Source organism: Scleropages formosus, chromosome 24 (genome assembly GCF_900964775.1).
Source record: "Scleropages formosus chromosome 24, fSclFor1.1, whole genome shotgun sequence".
In the NCBI taxonomy this organism is placed as follows: domain Eukaryota; kingdom Metazoa; phylum Chordata; class Actinopteri; order Osteoglossiformes; family Osteoglossidae; genus Scleropages; species Scleropages formosus.
The window spans coordinates 11610161-11628872 of record NC_041829.1 but is presented as its reverse complement, the minus strand read 5'-3'; the positions used below and the strand labels follow the sequence as shown (position 1 = coordinate 11628872).

The following is an 18712-nucleotide window of genomic DNA, read 5'->3' as shown; positions in this document are numbered from 1 at the left end:
CAGTCCTGCTGTCCAGTGGGTCTGGGGTTCAAGTCCCGCTTGGGGTACCTTGCGACGGACTGGCGTCCCGTCCTGGGTGTGTCCCCTTCCCCCTCCGGCCTTACGCCCTGTGTTGCCGGGTAGGCTCCGGTTCCCCGTGACCCTGTAAGGGACAAGCGGTTCTGATAATGTGTGTGTGTGTGTGTGTGATGTGCTCAGCATTAACTATTCTGTGGGCTGCAGTTTGTGGGGTCAAGTTGCCTTTCTGTTGTTGTTCCTGATGTTTTTCTACCACCCATGACTCTCTTCTGTCATGTTAAACTGCTCTGTTTTGGGTTCTGTTGGCTTTTTCTGGCGTGTGCTTCACTGGGGTGGTTTTTCATTAGGCAGCATGAATAAAAGACGTGACCCGAACACACACACACACACACATTTTCAGAACCGCTTGTCCCATACGGGGTCACGGGAAACTGGAGCCTACCCGGTAACACAAGGCGTAAGGCCAGAGGGGGAGGGGACACACCCAGGACGGGACGCCAGTCCATCACAAGGCACCCCAAGCAGGACTCGAACCGCAGACCCACTGAAGAGCAGGACCCGGTCCAACCCACTGCGCCACCGCGCCCCCTCTGTGACCCGAACAGTGTCTGAAATTTTAAAAAGCAGGAAAAATAAGGGGAAAAAGAAAAAATAGATTGTGATGCTGAAACTAAAGTGCAACTAAAACTTGAAACACACACACACACACACACACACACACACTTTCAGAACTGCTTGTCTTATACAGGGTCACGGGGAACCGGAGCCCAAGCAGGACTCAAACCCCAGACCCACCAGAGAGAAGGACCCGGTCCAACCCACTGCGCCACTGCGCCACCACGCCCCCCTAAACTTAAAACATCACACTGCAAAAACATAATTCCAGTTTTTCTAGGCATTCCCTAACAAAGATTCTTTCTGTCTTCGGCTTCCCCATCAATAACGTGATTTAACATCAGAATAACTTCAAGTGCATCATGTCAGACAACGCACTCCAGTTGGTCTTTACCCCTCTTTTTATGCTTTGGGCCTACAAACGCCAAAACTTGGTCCTGGACTTTTATGAAGCACCTCTGAGTCGTCTCCGTCACACTGGTGTTAGAAGTGGGATGCAATGTGTACCAGCGTTGTGTGACTTGGCAAAGGGGAGAGTGCAGCGGTGGGAGCATGATACCAAGGAAGCGGTTGCAAAACTAGAGTAAAAAATATGACCTAGTCAGTAGCACTTGCGCATGACCCCACCAGTTAAGCTGCGGAAAAAGTCCGCCCCACTCAGGTTGCGCTGCCAAGCCACCTGCTCAGCCACATGCACATGCCTAGCAGAGCCTGTGGCACCGGCTGGCACGCGTCAAAGCAGTCTGTTACGATGGGCCCACCCCACTGCTGAGTCCCTCATGTGGATTTCCAGTTGACCAGGTGGCAGAATGGGTGGAGCCCACGTGATTCTCCTTACCTTTGTGCAGGACACACGGGCCCCTGAAATCATGCTGGAAAGGGAGCTGCCAAAGAGTGTAAGTGTTTGGGTAGCTGGTAACACAGTGGCTAGGCTCTGAAGGTTACTGGTTCAAATCTCAGCTACTGCTACAGCACCCTTGAGCAAGGTATCCTTAAATCGCTTTATAAAAACTAGTCTACTGAACTGTATAAAATGGGTAAATAATTTAACACTGTAAGTTACTTGGGAGAAAAGTGTCAGCTAAATTAACACATGTAAATTACTTTCTAATCACGGCTCACGCAGCAGGTAGAATGGGTACTTCTTGTACCTCGGCTGGGCGACCGGACAGGTTCCATCTCATCTCAGAAAATATGTATTTGCCTTTTTCATTTAGGAAAAAACTTTTTCACTTTGTATATCCCATATGTGATGTACTTATCATGTGGAAATTTACAGCTGAGTGAATATTATTATTTTTTATTTTTTTATTTTTTTTTTTTACAAAAACCACCACAAAAACTGTAGGAACCAAAGGCGTTCTTCCCCTTGAAATATTTTCGCGCACGACAAATGAGCGTGAGTGTGACGTGGAAGGTGTTTTTGTTCTCGCGCACTCGCTGCTATTTTCGCTACCTGAAAGTCCGACACCGGCGCGTTTCTCACTGCAATTGGTTTTTTTTTTTTTTTCCTCTTTTTTTTTGTTTCACAACAAACGCGCCCTCGGCGCGGCCTCGAGGGGCGTTGCGACTCGCGGTATATGAACAAGTGCGAGAGAGGTGGAACCCGCCGTGGCCGCACGACGCCGAGCACAGCGCGAGCACAGCGCGACAGCGCGAGGACAAACGCGCCACACCGCGGATAACCGTCAGACGTCGGACAGCCCGGGAACGCGCCGATCCGGCACACGGGGGTCTAGTGACTACTGCGCTTCTTCAGCAGCACTACAGTAAGAGCTCTTCAGAACTCATTTATTACGATTTTCACCACTTTTTCCGCGACCACTGCCCCACGTACACGGAGAGAATGGACGTGAATTACAGGGGAAACGTTTGTTTTTTTGCTGTCTAAAATACTAGTGAAATAGACGCGACGCTGTAACCTACACGTTACGGTTACTTCAACTTGTTATTATTACTCTGCGTCTGCCTTCGCTTCCTTCGTACGGTACAGGTAAACCGACGGGCGCGCGGAACTCACGGAATGGTAACGTGAAACGTGTGCACATAACATGATAATGTTTATGGTGTAATAGCATCAGTGTGTACGAGTTGGTGTACAAGTTCCGCGTGAAGCGTGAGGAGAGAGAGGAGCTTCACCTGCGCGCAGCGGCGGCGCGGCGGTGCGGTGCGCTCTACTGTACTCGCTCCCCTGCGCGCTCCCGCAGCAGCCGGTTACGCGAAGCAGCAGGTCGATAAGCGGGACAGCGTGAGCTGCGGGATCGCGGATCGGAGGAGCGGAGCCCGGAGCGGAGCCCAGAGCAGAGCAGAGCCAGCGCAGCACGGTGCCCTTAGCCTTAGCCTAGGAATACACCGGTAAACAGTGTAACACAGTGTGCTCCCAGAAAAGGACAACAAATTAAAGAAATAAAGACAGTTGAGTTAATGAAAAGACCAAGTTGTGTAGAGCATCACGCAGCATAACTCGTGAATTTTACCAAAATTTACTCGCACATTCATACTGAATTATGTTTTTCAAGGATGCAACTGGTTTTGTTGAAGCATAACATTCAGGTCATTAACTATTTCCTTTTTTTTAATTTATAAACTTATTACTCAACATACATTTTCAGTATTTATTCAGATATGTTTTTGGCATTTAAGAGTTTTGGCAATGGTGGTACTTTAATCTTTTACTTACAGTTCACCTCCACAGTTCGCAGCAGGTGGCGTAGTGGTTAGAGCTGAGGACCCAGCTCTGAATCCCCTCTTGCCCTTGAGTAACATACTTACCCCAAATAACTACAGTAAACATGACCCAGTTGTATAAATGAGTAAAATCAGTATAGGTTTTTAACATTGTAAGTTGCTTTGAAGAAAATCATCACTACGTTTTTAGAAATTAGGGTAATCAAAAATATCACGAAGGTGGCTGGGGACATTTTGGGTGGTTGGGAGACCGCATCCTGAGCACATGTACGGAGTGATGGTCCTTAGCCGTCTTTTGCATCCTTCGCCAGTTTTATTGGCTTTGGATTATCCCACAAGAAGCATTTTTTACGCATAGCCCTAGGTGACACAGTATGTGTGATGTGCGTGCAGTGTTTCTAACCACGGGAGTGCATTGTGTGCTCTAAACTGAACCGATCTCACTGCTAAGGGCTTCTCTGCCACTCTCATGCTGTTACTTGAAAACTGTTCAAACAGTTCGTAGATATTTGAGGTCGTCCACGGGGTTCCGCTTTTCTAAAGGGGGCGACGGAAACCAGGCGGTTCCAAAGCATTAGGCAGTGTTTTACATATAATAGCTGAGCCTCTATTCATGAAATTGCTTCTCTGTGCTTGGTTTGGGAAGATGGGGCTCCTGCTGTGTGTGTGTGTGTGTGTGTGTGTGTGTGTGTGTGTGTGTGTTTGTGTTTCTGTCTGTGTGGCCAGAGGCTGTAGGTGGGAGCAGTGAGAGTTACATAGAGAGCACTTTGTGTCAGAGAGCCAGTGAGGGACAAGGTGAAGGGGGCAGAAGGAATGGCAAGGATACTGGCAGTGTTACAGGTTAAGGAAGGAGCTTAAGTAAGAGATGGCAGGGGGTGAGGGGTGAGTCTAGTTTGAGGGAATACAGATTAATGGTTGGGGGTGGTGGGGCTTTAGGTCGGGGGGGACTGGGGGCCAGTAAGAATACTGCACGTGGAAGAGGAAATCAGTAATCTGAGTTTTTTTTGGCATTGCTTCTTGTAGATTAAGTATTTAAAAACACAGTCTGGGTTTCCTTTTGTGTCCATGTGAGAAGATGCACGTATAAAAGAAGGTTTTAATCAGCTCCTTATGACGTGTGGTGATACGCGACTGATTCGTGGTATTCCCATTTCTTCCTAAAATGACACTCTCGAGTAGGACAGTACTCCAGTTAAACGTACGCTGCGTGTGCTCGGCTCCGCACGTCTGACTCGAGCCGTGAAGGAGACCGGCCCAGGTCGCCGCGCTTCGAAACACACGGGCTTTCGTCCTTTACTGCCTGCAAAGATTCCACAGATTTTCTAGCTTGTCTGCTGAGGATGTCTTCACATATCTTAAGTCACACAATGTTTTTTTTTATTTCCTTTTTTTTTTTTTGTATAACCAGGTATTGGTGCTGCCTTGACAAAAAAAGGTTTTAAAGTTTTCTACATCTCGCTCCTCAGTCAGCAGAGTGCAGTTCAGAGTGGCCTATGACGCAAAGCGTAAGAAGCAGAAATAAATCACAAAGAGACGCCGTGGAGCCATTGATCCTGCTGCTCGCTGCAGATTGAGATGATTGCGGTCTCCTGCGGTGCCATACGTTTCTCTTTAAGTTTCTAGCCTCTGCAGTTACATATGGATACACGAACGTAGCAAGCCTTAGTGACAAGCTTTATTTTGTTCTTATTTTTTTACATTTACATTTATTCATTTAGCAGATGCTTTCCTCCAAAGTGATGTACATTTCATTGAAAATACAGTTTGTGCATTACATAGGAGAAAGAGAGACTTGGTTGCAGACGTGTGATTCTTAAGTGCAGTTAGTTTGTTTCTTTCCGCCATATGCGCCAACAGGTTAGTTTGCCTGTTAAGGCCAATCTGTAAAAACCCTGAAAGCGCGGAGGTATTTTTTTGGATAACGGGTATGTTTCAGGGCTCTTCCTGCACTGTCATGATGTACTGAAGACCTTTGGGTCAGTGGTGTCACTTTAATTGTGGGTAGAAAGTGTGTGAAGTTAGGACTGGCAAGGCACACAGGCAGGCCTTGTGCTATAGCCATGTCCACTGTGGCTCGAAAGCTGCAGTCCTGCGGTTTGGGCGCTGTTTCCATTGAAGTGATTGACCTTTTCCCCTCCCGTGTCGGGGGAATGGCCCCCCTCCCCCCACAGCATCCGCCTGTGTCTCAAATGCCATACATGCCCGTCTCCTGCTTTCTCAAGCGCACTAAAGCACACCCTTTCCTGGCAATAGTCTGGGTGTGTTGCCAGCTGTACCCCAACGTGACACGAGAGCCGTCGACTTCTCAAGGAGATATTAGTTATTCCTGAAGGTTACGTTTATTCACATTGATCAGGAATTTATTGATACCTGACCTTAAACAAGAAGGAGTAAGAAGCCACTACCGCAGCGAAACATGTCAGTCTTAACTTTCGTCTTCAGGAGTACTTCATTAGTTCATGTAGGTGCTAGGGGAGAGGCAGGGGATGGAGCTGTGGGAATTCAGAGGCCAGGGGCGTTAAGGTGAATCTGGGTCCTGGACCTGAGCGGACTGGACGCATGGTCCTTTTTAGTTAGTTTGTTTTGGCAAATTGCTCTCAGATGAGGAAGGCTTTGTGTCACGAACCCTGATGCACTCTCCCTTTGATCCTTTCCTAGCACTTGCTTCAGTCTGGACAATTCTGTTTGTTATCAATAGAATAAGATGAGTTCAGCACCATGGGAAATGTCTTCGTGTAATGAACTGTTAGACAAATGTTCTTTAAAGCTGCATTGGGTTTCACATTCCATCCATCACTCAGTCCCAGCACGTCTGGAATGTGTCAAGTAATTTGTGTTGTTTCAATAAACAAATGCTGCTTCCTTTTCTTATCTTGTTTTTCACAGTTGATTGCCTAGGGCCTATTTTCATATTCACCGCTAACCTCTTTGTTGCAGGTGGACGCTTTTGACAGACACCATCCATCTGAGCAAGATGAGTCTGAGTATGAGTGAGCTGATGGACATATTTTCAGAAGACATGAACTTCACTGACCCGGATTCCAACATGTCCCACGTGGAGATGCTGATGTGTTCAACTAGCATCAACGCTGCGGCTGTGCTGTACGTTATATCCATCCTTTACGTCTTCATCTTCATCATCGGCCTGGTGGCCAATTCGGTGGTGGTCTGGGTGAACCTGCGGGCAGAGAGAAGTCACCACGAGACCCACCTGTACATCCTGAACTTGGCCGTTGCCGATCTGTGCGTGGTGGCGACTCTTCCTGTGTGGGTGAGCTCCCTGCTGCAGGAAGGACACTGGCCCTTCGGCGGGGCCATGTGCAGGATCACACATCTGGTGTTCAGTGTCAACCTGTTTGGCAGCATCTTCTTCCTCACCTGCATGAGTGTGGACCGCTACCTCTCAGTGGCGCTATTTGGCGACTCCCACAGCCAGTGGAAGAAGGTGGTGCGCAGGATGATTTGTGTGCTTGTGTGGGTGCTGGCCCTGGTCGCCTCGGTCCCTGACACTTACTTCCTGCAAACCGTCAAGTTGGAGCACTCAGAGAGCACCATCTGTCGGCCAGTGTACCCACCAGAGAGTGCCCGCGAGTGGATGGTTGGCATCCAGCTGAGCTTCATCGTGTTAGGCTTTGCCATCCCCTTCCCTGTAATCGCCATTTTCTACCTGCTGCTGGCAGGGGCCATTGCTTCCTCAGCAGATCAGGAGCGCCGCCTGAGCCACAAGCTCATCCTGACCTACATCGTGGTGTTCCTGGTGTGCTGGCTGCCCTACCATGGGGTTCTGCTGGTGGACGTCCTGTCGCTGCTCGGTGTCCTTCCATTTAGTTGTGTTTTGGAAAACTTCCTCTATGTGGCGCTGCACGTCACCCAGTGCTTCTCGCTCATCCACTGCTGCGTCAACCCTGTCATCTACAACTTTGTCAACAAGAATTACCGCTACGACCTTATGAAGGCCTTCATCTTCAAGTACTCGACCAAAACGGGCCTGGCCAGGCTGATCGATGCCTCCAGGGTGTCTGAGACTGAGTACTCTGCTGTGGAGAACCACGCTTAGCTGGAACATGCTGAGCTAGCTGTCTCTGAGACTGAGACTGCCTGCAAGACTGAGCACAGTGGCCCAGCTAACTGCTCTGTATGCAGTTACTGAAAGGTCAGCCATAACCGAAGCACTATAGAGACCACAACACTATACCTTTATGTAAAAACCTGCATATATGTGTTCCCTTTTTAGTAGAGTGACCTGCGACGGACAACGGTGAGTCTGACCAGCGATGGGGAGGTTAATGAAGCACTTCCAGTAAATTGGAGGTGTCGCCTTCTGGAAATTGGCGGAGCTTTGCTAAAATTGCAACGTGGAGGAAAACTTGCATTTTGTCAGGTAGCAGTTGGAGACAGGGTGGGTGGGGCTTTTGAATGACCGGGGAAGGGGAGGGGGTTGCTTTTGAATGGGGGATACACCGATTAGATTGGAGGAGATAGGGGCTTGTTGTTAAAAGGAGGGGGGCGGGGGACGGTCTCCGAAGGCCGGCATGGGCCTTGTTGCGCGACAGACAGATGGCAGCAATCCCACCCTGTGTTCTGTAGTTAAGTGCAACTCTCTGGGCCTCGGCAGTCGGTCATTAGTCCTCCGTGAGACTCCAGCTGCCTGGCTGACCCCGAGCGGCTGCTATTTTGCTGGAGCCGTTTACAGGCAAGGGACGGTGAGGAATCTGGGCCGGGTGGCGGAACAAACCCAGGAGATTCCGGAGCTCCATTCGGAACGAGCGCGGCAGACGGACACGCTTACTCACCAAATCAAGACCACGAGACTGGGGACTTCAGAAGTCGGCTTTTGTATTATTAGAAGGAATAGAAATTCAGGTAATTTAAAACTGTTAGAGCTTTATATAGTGTGTACATATATTTTTTTATTTATATATTCATGTATGTGTGTCCTGTAAGGCTGTACAACACATTTGACATGGGGAATGTTGAGTACTGAATTTAGTGCTGTGTACAGTTGCGGTCGGTTCGTGTCAAGTGCTGTGCTTTCAGAAGTGCGAAAGTATTCATGACAGTTATTTTCCTTTGCATTTTAGCATTACCTTTTAAGAAAGAAGTGCTACTAAAGTAGAGTTTATATACCCAGGCAAGTCTGTCCATTACAGCGGGATCCTGCGTGTCCCCTCGGCTTTCTAGAGTTTGTCCTGCACGCTGTTCTAGTCTGACTTAACAAAGTGCTTAGTCTCGGTGTTTGTCTCTCGCAATACCTCTCAGGAGGGAGACGTTTATGCTTTGCGGTACTATGTATAGTCAATAGTACTGAGAAGCAGCATGGTCACAGATTCAGCATCTGCACAGTGAAATCGTTGTTGTGAAATCACCTCTGAGATGCTTAAATCAGCTCAGATGGAGGTTTGTTTTCATGTAAACTCCCCTAAACTTGATTTAACACTGGGTTTACTGTGGAGTAAACTGAAAATGAGACAGGACACTTGTACAGAGTACTTACCACACTTTGAATGAGGTGAGCAACATCCACTTTGTATTTATTAAAATGCTGATGTGAGATGATGATGGAGGCGTGGCCCACTGCTCTCTAAAGCACTCTGAGGGACATATTGGCATGGTGACTGTTGGCTTAGTCCAGTGTAAGGAGGGTGTTTGCCTTTTGTGTGTCTTTTCTATGTCAGTGTCAAAGGGGTGGTTGCAGGAAGCTGCCAGGATTGCGAAGGTGGTATGATGTAAATGTCTGCTTTGTTCATTTGCAGCAGCATCTGAGTTTCAGAATTATGGCTGCTCTTCAAGTGTTTCCTTGCAGTCCTTCCCTTTATTATCATGTAAATAATACTTTGTGACCTGATGGAAAGTAATAAAGAGAAAAAGACAAATTTGTGTTTTAGGATTCTTGTTTTTCAAACTGCTGAATTTCCTGCCCCATAATCATAAAACAATACTGGTGTCACTTTTTGTCTCCCAGGCACCATTGATATTCTACTGGAACTGACAAGAAGATCTGAGCATATTTAAAAAAAAGTTGCAGAAATTATAGTAGGCAAATGAATTTCCAGAGCACTGTGTAGTATAATGTTAGACATTTTTATAGAATGTTTGCACTTTTATTATAGGTGTTCTTCCATTTCTTTGAGTTAGTGAAATTAGCTCTAATACCACAACTAAAATCAGTTGTCTTTGGCCAGTGAGACACACACACACACAAACACACACAATGTAGACAGTGTGATTCACAATTCCAAGAGACATGCTAAAAATGAAAATATTAACACTAAAAGTATTGATTCTTTGATGTAAATGGCGGTCCACCTATTAAGAATTGCTTACATCAAAATAAAATATTGACACCAGTGTCAGTTGCAAGCCTTTTTCACAAAAAGCTCTTATGTGCTTAGTGCTCTTCAGGCAAAAACCTTGGACTGAAACAGCATCATTACCGAATAAATAAAACGGAACTATGTGTTGGTATCTTATTGGTGATGCCATAACATCCTGGTTGAGACAGCGGAACCAGTGGATTGCAAATATGTCCACATATATTGAGTTAAGGGGTCAAAGTCAAGGGTTACAATATATCACAGGTGTGATCATGTAGCACTTTCTAATAGCTTCCTTAAGAGTGTCCAATCATCCAGAATTTCTTCCACTGGAAAGATTAACATCTGACAGCTCTACAGAATTCTGGAAGGTATAAACCCTTTCTTTAAGCATTATTGTGCCTTATCACTGGGACTGCACACACACACTTTCTGAACCGCTTGTCCCCTTCGGGATTGTGGGGAGGCAGAGCCTAACCCGGCAACACAGGGTGTAAGGCTAAAGAGGGAGGGGACACACCCAGGACGGGACGCCAGTCCATCGCAAGGCACCCCAAGCAGGACTCAAACCCCAGACCCACTGGAGAGCAGGACCCTGGTCCAACCCACTGCACCACCATGCCGCCAACACTAGGACTCCAAAGAATGTCAAATTGTCTGAAGAACGATCAATTCCAATGGTGCCCTTTAAAAAAGTTCCATTCAGCCTGGCATTCTGTGGGCACACTGTCACTAGCCTTGGCATGCTGTGATGATGGGGGCTGGACCGTGCTGAGCACAGTGACCTCGTGGAGGGTCTTTACCCCATTTAATGAGACATCAATAGGACACAGGGCTTTTTATGCAGAATCCCAAGGTAGCTGTCCTATAATTACAGAAAAATGTAAATGCTCTTCAGGTCACCCCTGAGGAGTAACACAAGCAGACAGTTTTTCTGCCCAGGAAGACTAGAGACGTTCTGTCAAGTCGAGCAATAAAAGGACAGTATCAAGGGCCCTACAGTGTTTTACTTTCCCATTAGACTTCAATAGAGATGAACAAAAAAAGTGCCGACAAGATCCAAGCCTGGTGAACTTGCTCCTTTCTATGATTCTCTGAATGGATGGATCGTGGGAGAGCTGCGCCTGAATGCCAAGAGCTCCGGGAAAACGCCAGGCCGTGGCGCAGAACAAATGTGCTTTCTGTGTGTCTCCATTAGTCTCCACCGGGGCAGCAGCAAAGGCTTCTGGGAAAGCCTTGTGTGTGCAGATGTTAAGGCCAACAATTTAGCGATGAGACAATGAGCTGACATTCTGAGTGAAGTGAAGCACAGATGTAAAATGTACACGTGAAATTTCTCTTGTTTAGGCAGTCCGTGATGTATGTCGGGATTACGTTGGGACCAGTGTTTTCACCGCAGAAAGACAAACATAGGGCATTCTGCTTAATGTGTGTTCAACGTACACATTCGTAAAGAAAACATCTCCGTTTGACATGAGTGCTGGACAAGCGGTCTTGTTCGCAGAGCTTGTTTACTATATTCTCAGTATTTCTGTATTTACTGTGTGTAAACATCACAGTATGCAACCTTCCTTATTCAAAGAAACATGGTATACTTAGCAGGCCAAATGTAAGTGCTAGTAGATGAGGTTAGGGTTAGACTTAAGGTTAGGATTAGCACTTTGTATAGAGTGCTCTTATTGCAATGCACTGTTATGGGCCGGCACAGAAATACCAGCACCATGTAGGTCACATTAAAACATTTTAAGAACAAACTGCACTACCGGATTGGGTGGCCCACACTTCAGATGATGGTAAATGTTATGTTTTTTATGCTGTTTTCCCTCCAGCTGGCTTTGAATTACCTTAAAAAAATAAGAAAATACCTAGATTGTTTAGGAGGGGTGGGCAGCCACTGGCGCTTGGTCCCCCAGGGATTTATTTTTCTCCCTTGGCTTTGGTTGCAAGTTTTTTGTTTTCCTTTCCTCAGTTGCCAGCTGATTCTTCATTCTCTGAATGATTCTTTTAGTCACTAAGTGTATAACTAATCCTTATATACAGTGTTACTATGTATTTGCTCTATCTGTTACTACTATGTCTCTCAATCCTTTGTGATCCTTTCACTGTACAAGATGAGTGTTCTAGAAAAATAAACTTATTTGATATTGACCAGGAAATCTCTCATGCATCTCTTTATACTGATTTTTCAACACTGAGGTTTGCAGCACAATGGCCGTTGTCACACCCACGGCCTTGCAATGACCCAACGCACCTGTGGCTGATCAGGGAGATGGAGCATTAAAGGACGACGCCGAACTGCCCAGATTGCGGAACATCTTTGACCCATCTGCTGCTGTGCTCTCCTATGCTATCGCCAGTGTTCCTGGTCCCTGACCATATGTCCCTGTCCACATGATTTCCCGGTGTTTTGACTTTTTCGCTTCGTTCCTGGATTATGGTTTTCAGATCCTCCTTTTTGCTTTGAGGTTCGCTCATCAGTGACCCCTGCCTGTTGTTGATGATTCTCTCTGCCTATCCCCTGTTGATCCGACAGCAAAGGAAGACGGTGGGTTCGTTGCTTCCTTGCAACCGTGACAGATGTTCTGAGATCAATACAGACTAGGAGGTGTGTTGGGAGGTTGGAGAAGAGGGTTCTGAGTTTTTTTTAAGGCAGAATACTTAATACATTTATTCACTTAGCAGACACTCTTCTCCAAAGCAACTTCCAATGAACTCTGTGTAGTGTTACCAGCCCACACACCTTATTCACCACAATGACTTACACTGAGCCACTCATCCATAGATCAGTGGAACACACACACTCTCTCTCTCTGTCACTTACACACTATGGGGGAACCTGAACAGCATGTCTTTGGACTGTGGGAGGAAACCAGAGCACCCAGAGAAAACCCACACAGACAACATACAAACGGTACACAGACTGAGCAGGGATTGAACCCACATTCTATCGCACCATCCAGGCACTGTGAGACAGCAGCACTACTCACTGTGCCATCATGCCACCCCCATTGCTCTTGCATTTGGAACTAATGCATCGCAAAAAATAAAACACTTTATTCTGATGAAAAAGGAAGGACTGAAAAGTTTTATTTTGACCTGAGCTGTTAGTAAATGTTGAAGAGAAACTGTTTGGAAACACTGGTTTCCTGGAGAGGTGAATAAGAACATGGTGAACCGGAGACCCTTCACAATGAGACAGTAATGGGAGCAGGAGGCCCCCTTTCAGGGTGCAAGGCTGAACTTGGCTGGAGCACACACCCACACACACACTAATGGGCAATGGCAGGAATAAACACACACATGATTAATAGGTTTGCTGTCATTGTGGATAGTGGATTTGGTTTGTTCTCGCACACACAGTCTTTTAGAGTTGTTTAAGACATACAACATTGGTAGTATTAAGTGAATTTCTGATGCACACAAGGATGAGAACAACTGTAAAATACAATTTGTCAAGCTATGTGCTAGATTTCTGATGGGTAAAGAATGAATTACACTACAGAAGACACAACTCTGGGTGTAATTTGTCTGAATTCTCATGAGAATAGACAGAGCTGTGACTCCTGTAGTTTTGTTTTGCTCAATTCATATCTCAACCTACTAAATATTTGTAGGTTTTTGAACTAAAGGTACTGATCACTAAAACTGAGTGTTTAAATCAATATGCTGAGAATAAATCTTTGCTAGAAAGTTACTTTACTGATATTTCCTTGGCATTGTACCATAAAGAGTAATACTGTATATTCATGTAAACATGTCGTTAGGGTGATTTATCCCACTTTATAATATTTTATACAGAGAGAGTGTAATGCTGTGTTAATTTGCGATTATGCTATAAACAACACATTGTGTTGTTGTGAAAGGATGTGTATAGACACAACATGGTGTTTGGAGTCTTGTAACCCTTAGGATATATGACATAAGTTGTTTCACAATTGAATACAAAAGGTAATCGCAGTTGTGTCAGAAAGAAATGATTTTAATATTCACAATTCTGCTAAATGTATGTTTTTTCTTTAATAAAAATTAACCTGTTTCACAAGGCCTGAATGGGTTTTGATACCTAAGGGACTGAAATAAAATTAATTTAAAAAAAAAAAAAAAAAAAAAAAAAAAAAAAAAAATTCAAATTATTCTTTAAAAACCCATTTGTACTTAAATTTACCTTTGTTATTTTAAAAGGATTTTTAAAAAAAAATATTTTAATGCATTCAAATCACTCTCATTACCCTGGAGAGTGCATGAGAGAAGTGTTAGTGAGAAAATAAACAAAACTCATGAATGACTAAAGCGGCATTGATGAGTCCTCTGCCTTGTTCACCTTCTTCAGAAGACCTGTGGTTTGCCTTACTGGTAGCCTTCATCATTTCATATTTTCCTTTTTATATTATGTCCTTGTATGATGATGGTGACTGCTAAAGTTTCAACATCTTCACAGTAATTTGAGAAATTTTACATTTAAACTATCACCACTATGACTGAGTGTTACAATTGCTTGTAATACTTAAGCCATTTGTAGATCAAACTTCACATGCCTTAACTGCAGTTTTTTTTTGGTTAATATGATGATATTGATAACAACATCATCTTCAGTATTGTAAGGCTGTTTTATTTCTTATAGAAAGCAGCAAATCGCATAGTGGTTTGATCTGCAACCTTTGGATTCACAAGTTGCAGGTTCAAATCCCACTTCCTGCTGCAGTGTTAACAGCATTCGGTAACTAGTTGTAGCTGGCTTAATAGTGCAAGCTTCTTTGGATAAAGGAGTCATGTAAATGTAGCTAGAATTAAACAATTAACTGCCAGCTACAGCCTTGTTACTCTTTTTCAGATTGTATTAAGGTTTCCTTTTTTTGGTAAATTTTGCCTTACTTTGTTGAGGTAGGCAATCATAATTAAAGTAAAAACTGATTTTGTTCACAGAAATCCACTTAATAGAGAAATATTTAGGAAAACCAGCACCTGGTTACCAGAAAGACTATAATTTAGGCTTCTTGTTCAACAGATTTTAAATATTACCATGTTACAGCATAATCCATGGCTGTGCTGTCAGTGAATAGCGATGCCTGAGTGCTGACAATTAGATCACGGAAACAAGCGTGTGCTGGCCCTGACTTCAGAGCTCTGAAATCCCTCTGCTCTGCTGACGAGAGACATCTAATCATACTGGCGAGGGACCCCAACCCGGCTGCGCTCTGCTCTCCCAGACTCTAGAGTTCTCAGCTGGCCTCTTGGCTAGTGCTGTTCTCTGGGAGTGGAGGGTGCCTGTATGGAGCATGGAGAGAAGACTTGGCCCGGCCTGACGAAATACCCACAGTGCTTACCATTCCAGTACACAACAGGCCGTGAAGCTGTTACTCACCCAATAGCTATAACAGGACCTATTCCTGCCAGCTTTATGAGAATTTTCCATGGCTCACCCTACCGTCCGGCTGTCATCAACACCCCATGCGGTGAAATCTGGGTAAGTGCCTTTGAGATGGATTCAACCCATGACAACCACTTGCATGGCTTTCTTGGTAAGGAAATTGTGAAGCTGTTGGGTGGTGCAATCTAGACCATGAGGTGGGATTTACTTGACGGATGGCCCCCAATGGCCTACTCCCCCTTCCCTAATAGAATAATGTTGGCCAGCGGCTGCCAATCGAGTTTGGGGAGCCAACTGGGGAAGTACTAACAAGTAGTAGAGGGCTCTCAGTGATTCAACCAGTGTTGAGGTTCTCTTGGTCAGTTCAGTGTTTTTTTTTTGGGAAGTTTATCTTTGCTTTTAAGTTGTATTGAGAGTGCTTATTTTGGGTTTTTATTTTAAGGAAGCCACATCCTCATTTTGCATTATTAATAAAAGTTCTGTTTTATGGGGAAACCCTGCTGTTTGGTGCATCTACCACACCCTTAGGGTCACATCTGCCTCACAACCAGCCACAGAGGGTATGGCACTGGTTTGCATTGCCTTCATCCATGCATGAATTTGTGTTGGAAACAAATAGAGAACGTGGAATCTCCACAAACACCCGAAGCCAGATTTGAACCTACACCCAAACATTCAGCTCAGGAGCTGTGAGAGACCCATGTCACTGGCCTCACCTCTATTCCACTTATAGAGTTTGCAGGGTACTTTTTGGTGTCTTTTCAGTCTTACAGTCAACACTGATTTTTCTCACGGCCATTAAAAAGAAATATATTTTTTTGTTGATAATGTAATTACACATTACTTTTTTCAGTGCATGTATTAAATTGAAAACGTCTATAGTCCCCTTTAGGGGATAAAGGCATTTTTTTATGTTCATGTGTCATTAATTTATATACAGAAATTAATGAAATGCTTTCATCATATATTAGTCATGGGAATCACTCTTCTGTACTTTCCAGCTCATTTTATTTCTTAAAATTAAGTTTTATTTCCAGTGAATTTACAAGAAATATCTACAATATTTCATTTATGCAAGGTGAATGACTTCAGCTGTGGACTTAGAAAATGCCATATAGCACAATATCATTTGAATTCATAATCTGATATAAAGGCCGTAAACTTCTCTTCAGACTTAGGATGGTTGTGTGCCGGTCGTTTAATTGGTGACTTCACACACTGCGGCCAGTTCCGGTGTGGAGCACAATGAGAACGTTACTTCAATGAGAACAGTGCTTTTCATTCGCCATGTAAAAAGACTGCTGGAGTGCCTCTTTCTCCTGCCTGTGAAGACCCCCCACATGCAGACTTGAACTGACAAAAACACCTTTCAGCTCCTTTTCCTATCTGTAACTGACAAGATACCATTCAGGCTTGAGAAATGCTACGTGTTTATGATCCTCTATCAGACTTCAATTTATAATTTTCACAGCATGAGAATGGCCACGTACTCTTTCCTTAACACTGAAAACCACAATGATCACTTCCTCGTAACAGTAAAAAAAAACGATACGCTGGGCTCAAAATAGACAGAGATGTTCAGCATGTTTCCAAGGAAAAGGTCAGTATCTGCACAATATTTGTGAAGTAAGTATCACACCACCACAAACTGGCCATATTTAAAAAAGACATAACTTATACTTATTGCATATTTAAATGTCTCACTTGAGCTGTGTGATACTGCATGCTTTCAATAGCTGTGACGCCTATTGAATGAGTATCACACACTTAAAATAGATATTGTTGAACATGTACTTGTAGAGCACATTGAAAGAAGTTCAGCTGTGTCTGTATTCCTTGAATAACGTATTTCTTGCCCATTGTGAGCTGGTACTGCATGTTTAAGCTAACATACTTCATGTATGTTTAAAGTAGTTTTCATCCAGATTTGTCTGTGCAAAACTTGATCTCCACTCAACTGTCCAGTGTTTGGGTCACAGGCAGGTGCTCTTTCATTCTGTACTCCCTTTTGAGCTAAACTATGTCATCACTCTGGAAGTTAGCTTTTAACACACTCATCTTTAGCAATAGAGAAAAATAAACCAATCTATTGCAATCAGGAACGTCCTGATTTAATGTCAGGGGATTTATGCAAGTGAGAAGCATGAGCGGAATGCTGAGCCTAAGAGAGCATGAATGTGAGTGCTGGTTGGAGCTGTGTTTCAACGGCATGCAGAGGCCCCAGACCACATCTGCTCGGCTCACTGGGATTAGGGAGGGCCGAGCTGACACGCTTGGTGAAAAGCGTAGGGCCCCACGCCCTGCAAATGGACCCTTAGGCAGTAAGCCCCCAAGACTTCCAAAGAGGCCTGCATGAGTAGTGGGAAAGCCCACCAGGACCCCCTCACGCGAGCAGACTCCATTTGACAGTGGTAAGACCATCTGAAAAGAACTTCTCCTCAGGGTCTTAGCAGAACTCTTTCTCATTTATATTCAAGCTGCCCTGTAATGCAGCGCACAATGAAACATAAATCCTCAGCTTCATGTCACGAAATCCTAATAACTTCAAGCTTGGGGGTGGTGGGGGGTCAATGGGGAATCATTACAACTCTTAAACCCAAAGTACATATTTCCCTATTTTCATTCAGAATGTCAGTCAGCAAAATGGAAAAAAAAGAAGTATGAAACTAAAATAAATTCTGCATTCACTATTTTTTCTCATCACTGAACCAGAAATAAGATGAAAAATGAATATTGTATGTGGGGCTCCTTTGAAATTGAGAACTGTTTGTATGACTTCTGCAGTAGAGCAAGGGTGGACGTGCTTACCCTAACAGCCCTAAGCTTAGCAAACATTCACCACGGACACCGCCGTCCTCCTGGCCTTTGGATGGACTATCCCAGGCAGGGGTCTGCTTCAGAGGGACCGCATGGATATCTGAGCTTCTCCGTCATTTCTCGTTGTGGTGTTGGCCACGCAAAAACAAGCAGCTGCAGCTGAGCTGCTGGGGAACTAATTGTGATGGATTGGCCTGTTCTGGATTTATTGGTCACTTCATTCATCTTATGTAAAAAAATAACAAGAAAAGATACAAAGAACGGTTTAGCCCAATAAAATATTAGCAAATTGTGGTTATGGTTGGGAAAGATTTTCATAGGTCAGTAAATCATAGTATTCAGTAGTGGATTTTATAGCTTATAGTTTTATGCTTTACCCGTTTATACAATAATATGTCTTAATGAAGGCTTAGCTCAAGGTCATAGCAGTACCCATGAGCTTAATTTAGCTACCTTTTCTTAGCCATTATGTTTCATTATATCATAGTCTGTCAACATCATCATCATCATCATCATCACCATCATAATCATCATCATTTTCTTTTTTTTTTTACATAAAGCTTTGAGAAAAAGTTGCCTAATTTGGATTGTGCACAAATGCCTGCTAAAATGATCCAATGCTCATCTAAACAGTAATAATTCATGAATACAGTCTTGTTTGACAAACAAGATTTTACATTTCTATATCTTTATTGAACAAATTATTTAAACAAACAAGATCATTGAAGAAAAAAAGCATGTGGAATCTTCTTTACTGGGACTACCCTCCACTAAACTAGCTGCTGATGAGGCTGGCACAGCAGTTAGGAGGTATTTTCGCTTATTCCTTGGTACAGAACTGTTTCAATTCATATATATTTGTTCAGATCACTCCAAAGCACTTCAACTGAGC

The 18712-nt window shown here is 44.3% G+C and overlaps 1 protein-coding gene across 1 annotated transcript; it reads left to right on the top strand.

The window, feature by feature from the left end:
• Positions 1-2148: 2148 nt before the first annotated feature.
• Positions 2149-9194, top strand: LOC108918924 (atypical chemokine receptor 3-like). Its single transcript, XM_018726565.2, has 2 exons — positions 2149-2402; positions 6259-9194. The coding sequence occupies exon 2, from the start codon at positions 6296-6298 to the stop codon at positions 7376-7378; it is 1083 nt and encodes a 360-aa protein (XP_018582081.2). The 5' UTR covers positions 2149-2402; positions 6259-6295; the 3' UTR covers positions 7379-9194.
• Positions 9195-18712: the final 9518 nt, after the last annotated feature.

Bases quoted from the DNA above. Each gene is read 5' to 3' on its own strand.
- LOC108918924 (XM_018726565.2), top strand. From the start codon at position 6,296: ATGAGTCTGAGTATGAGTGAGCTGATGGACATATTTTCAGAAGACATG.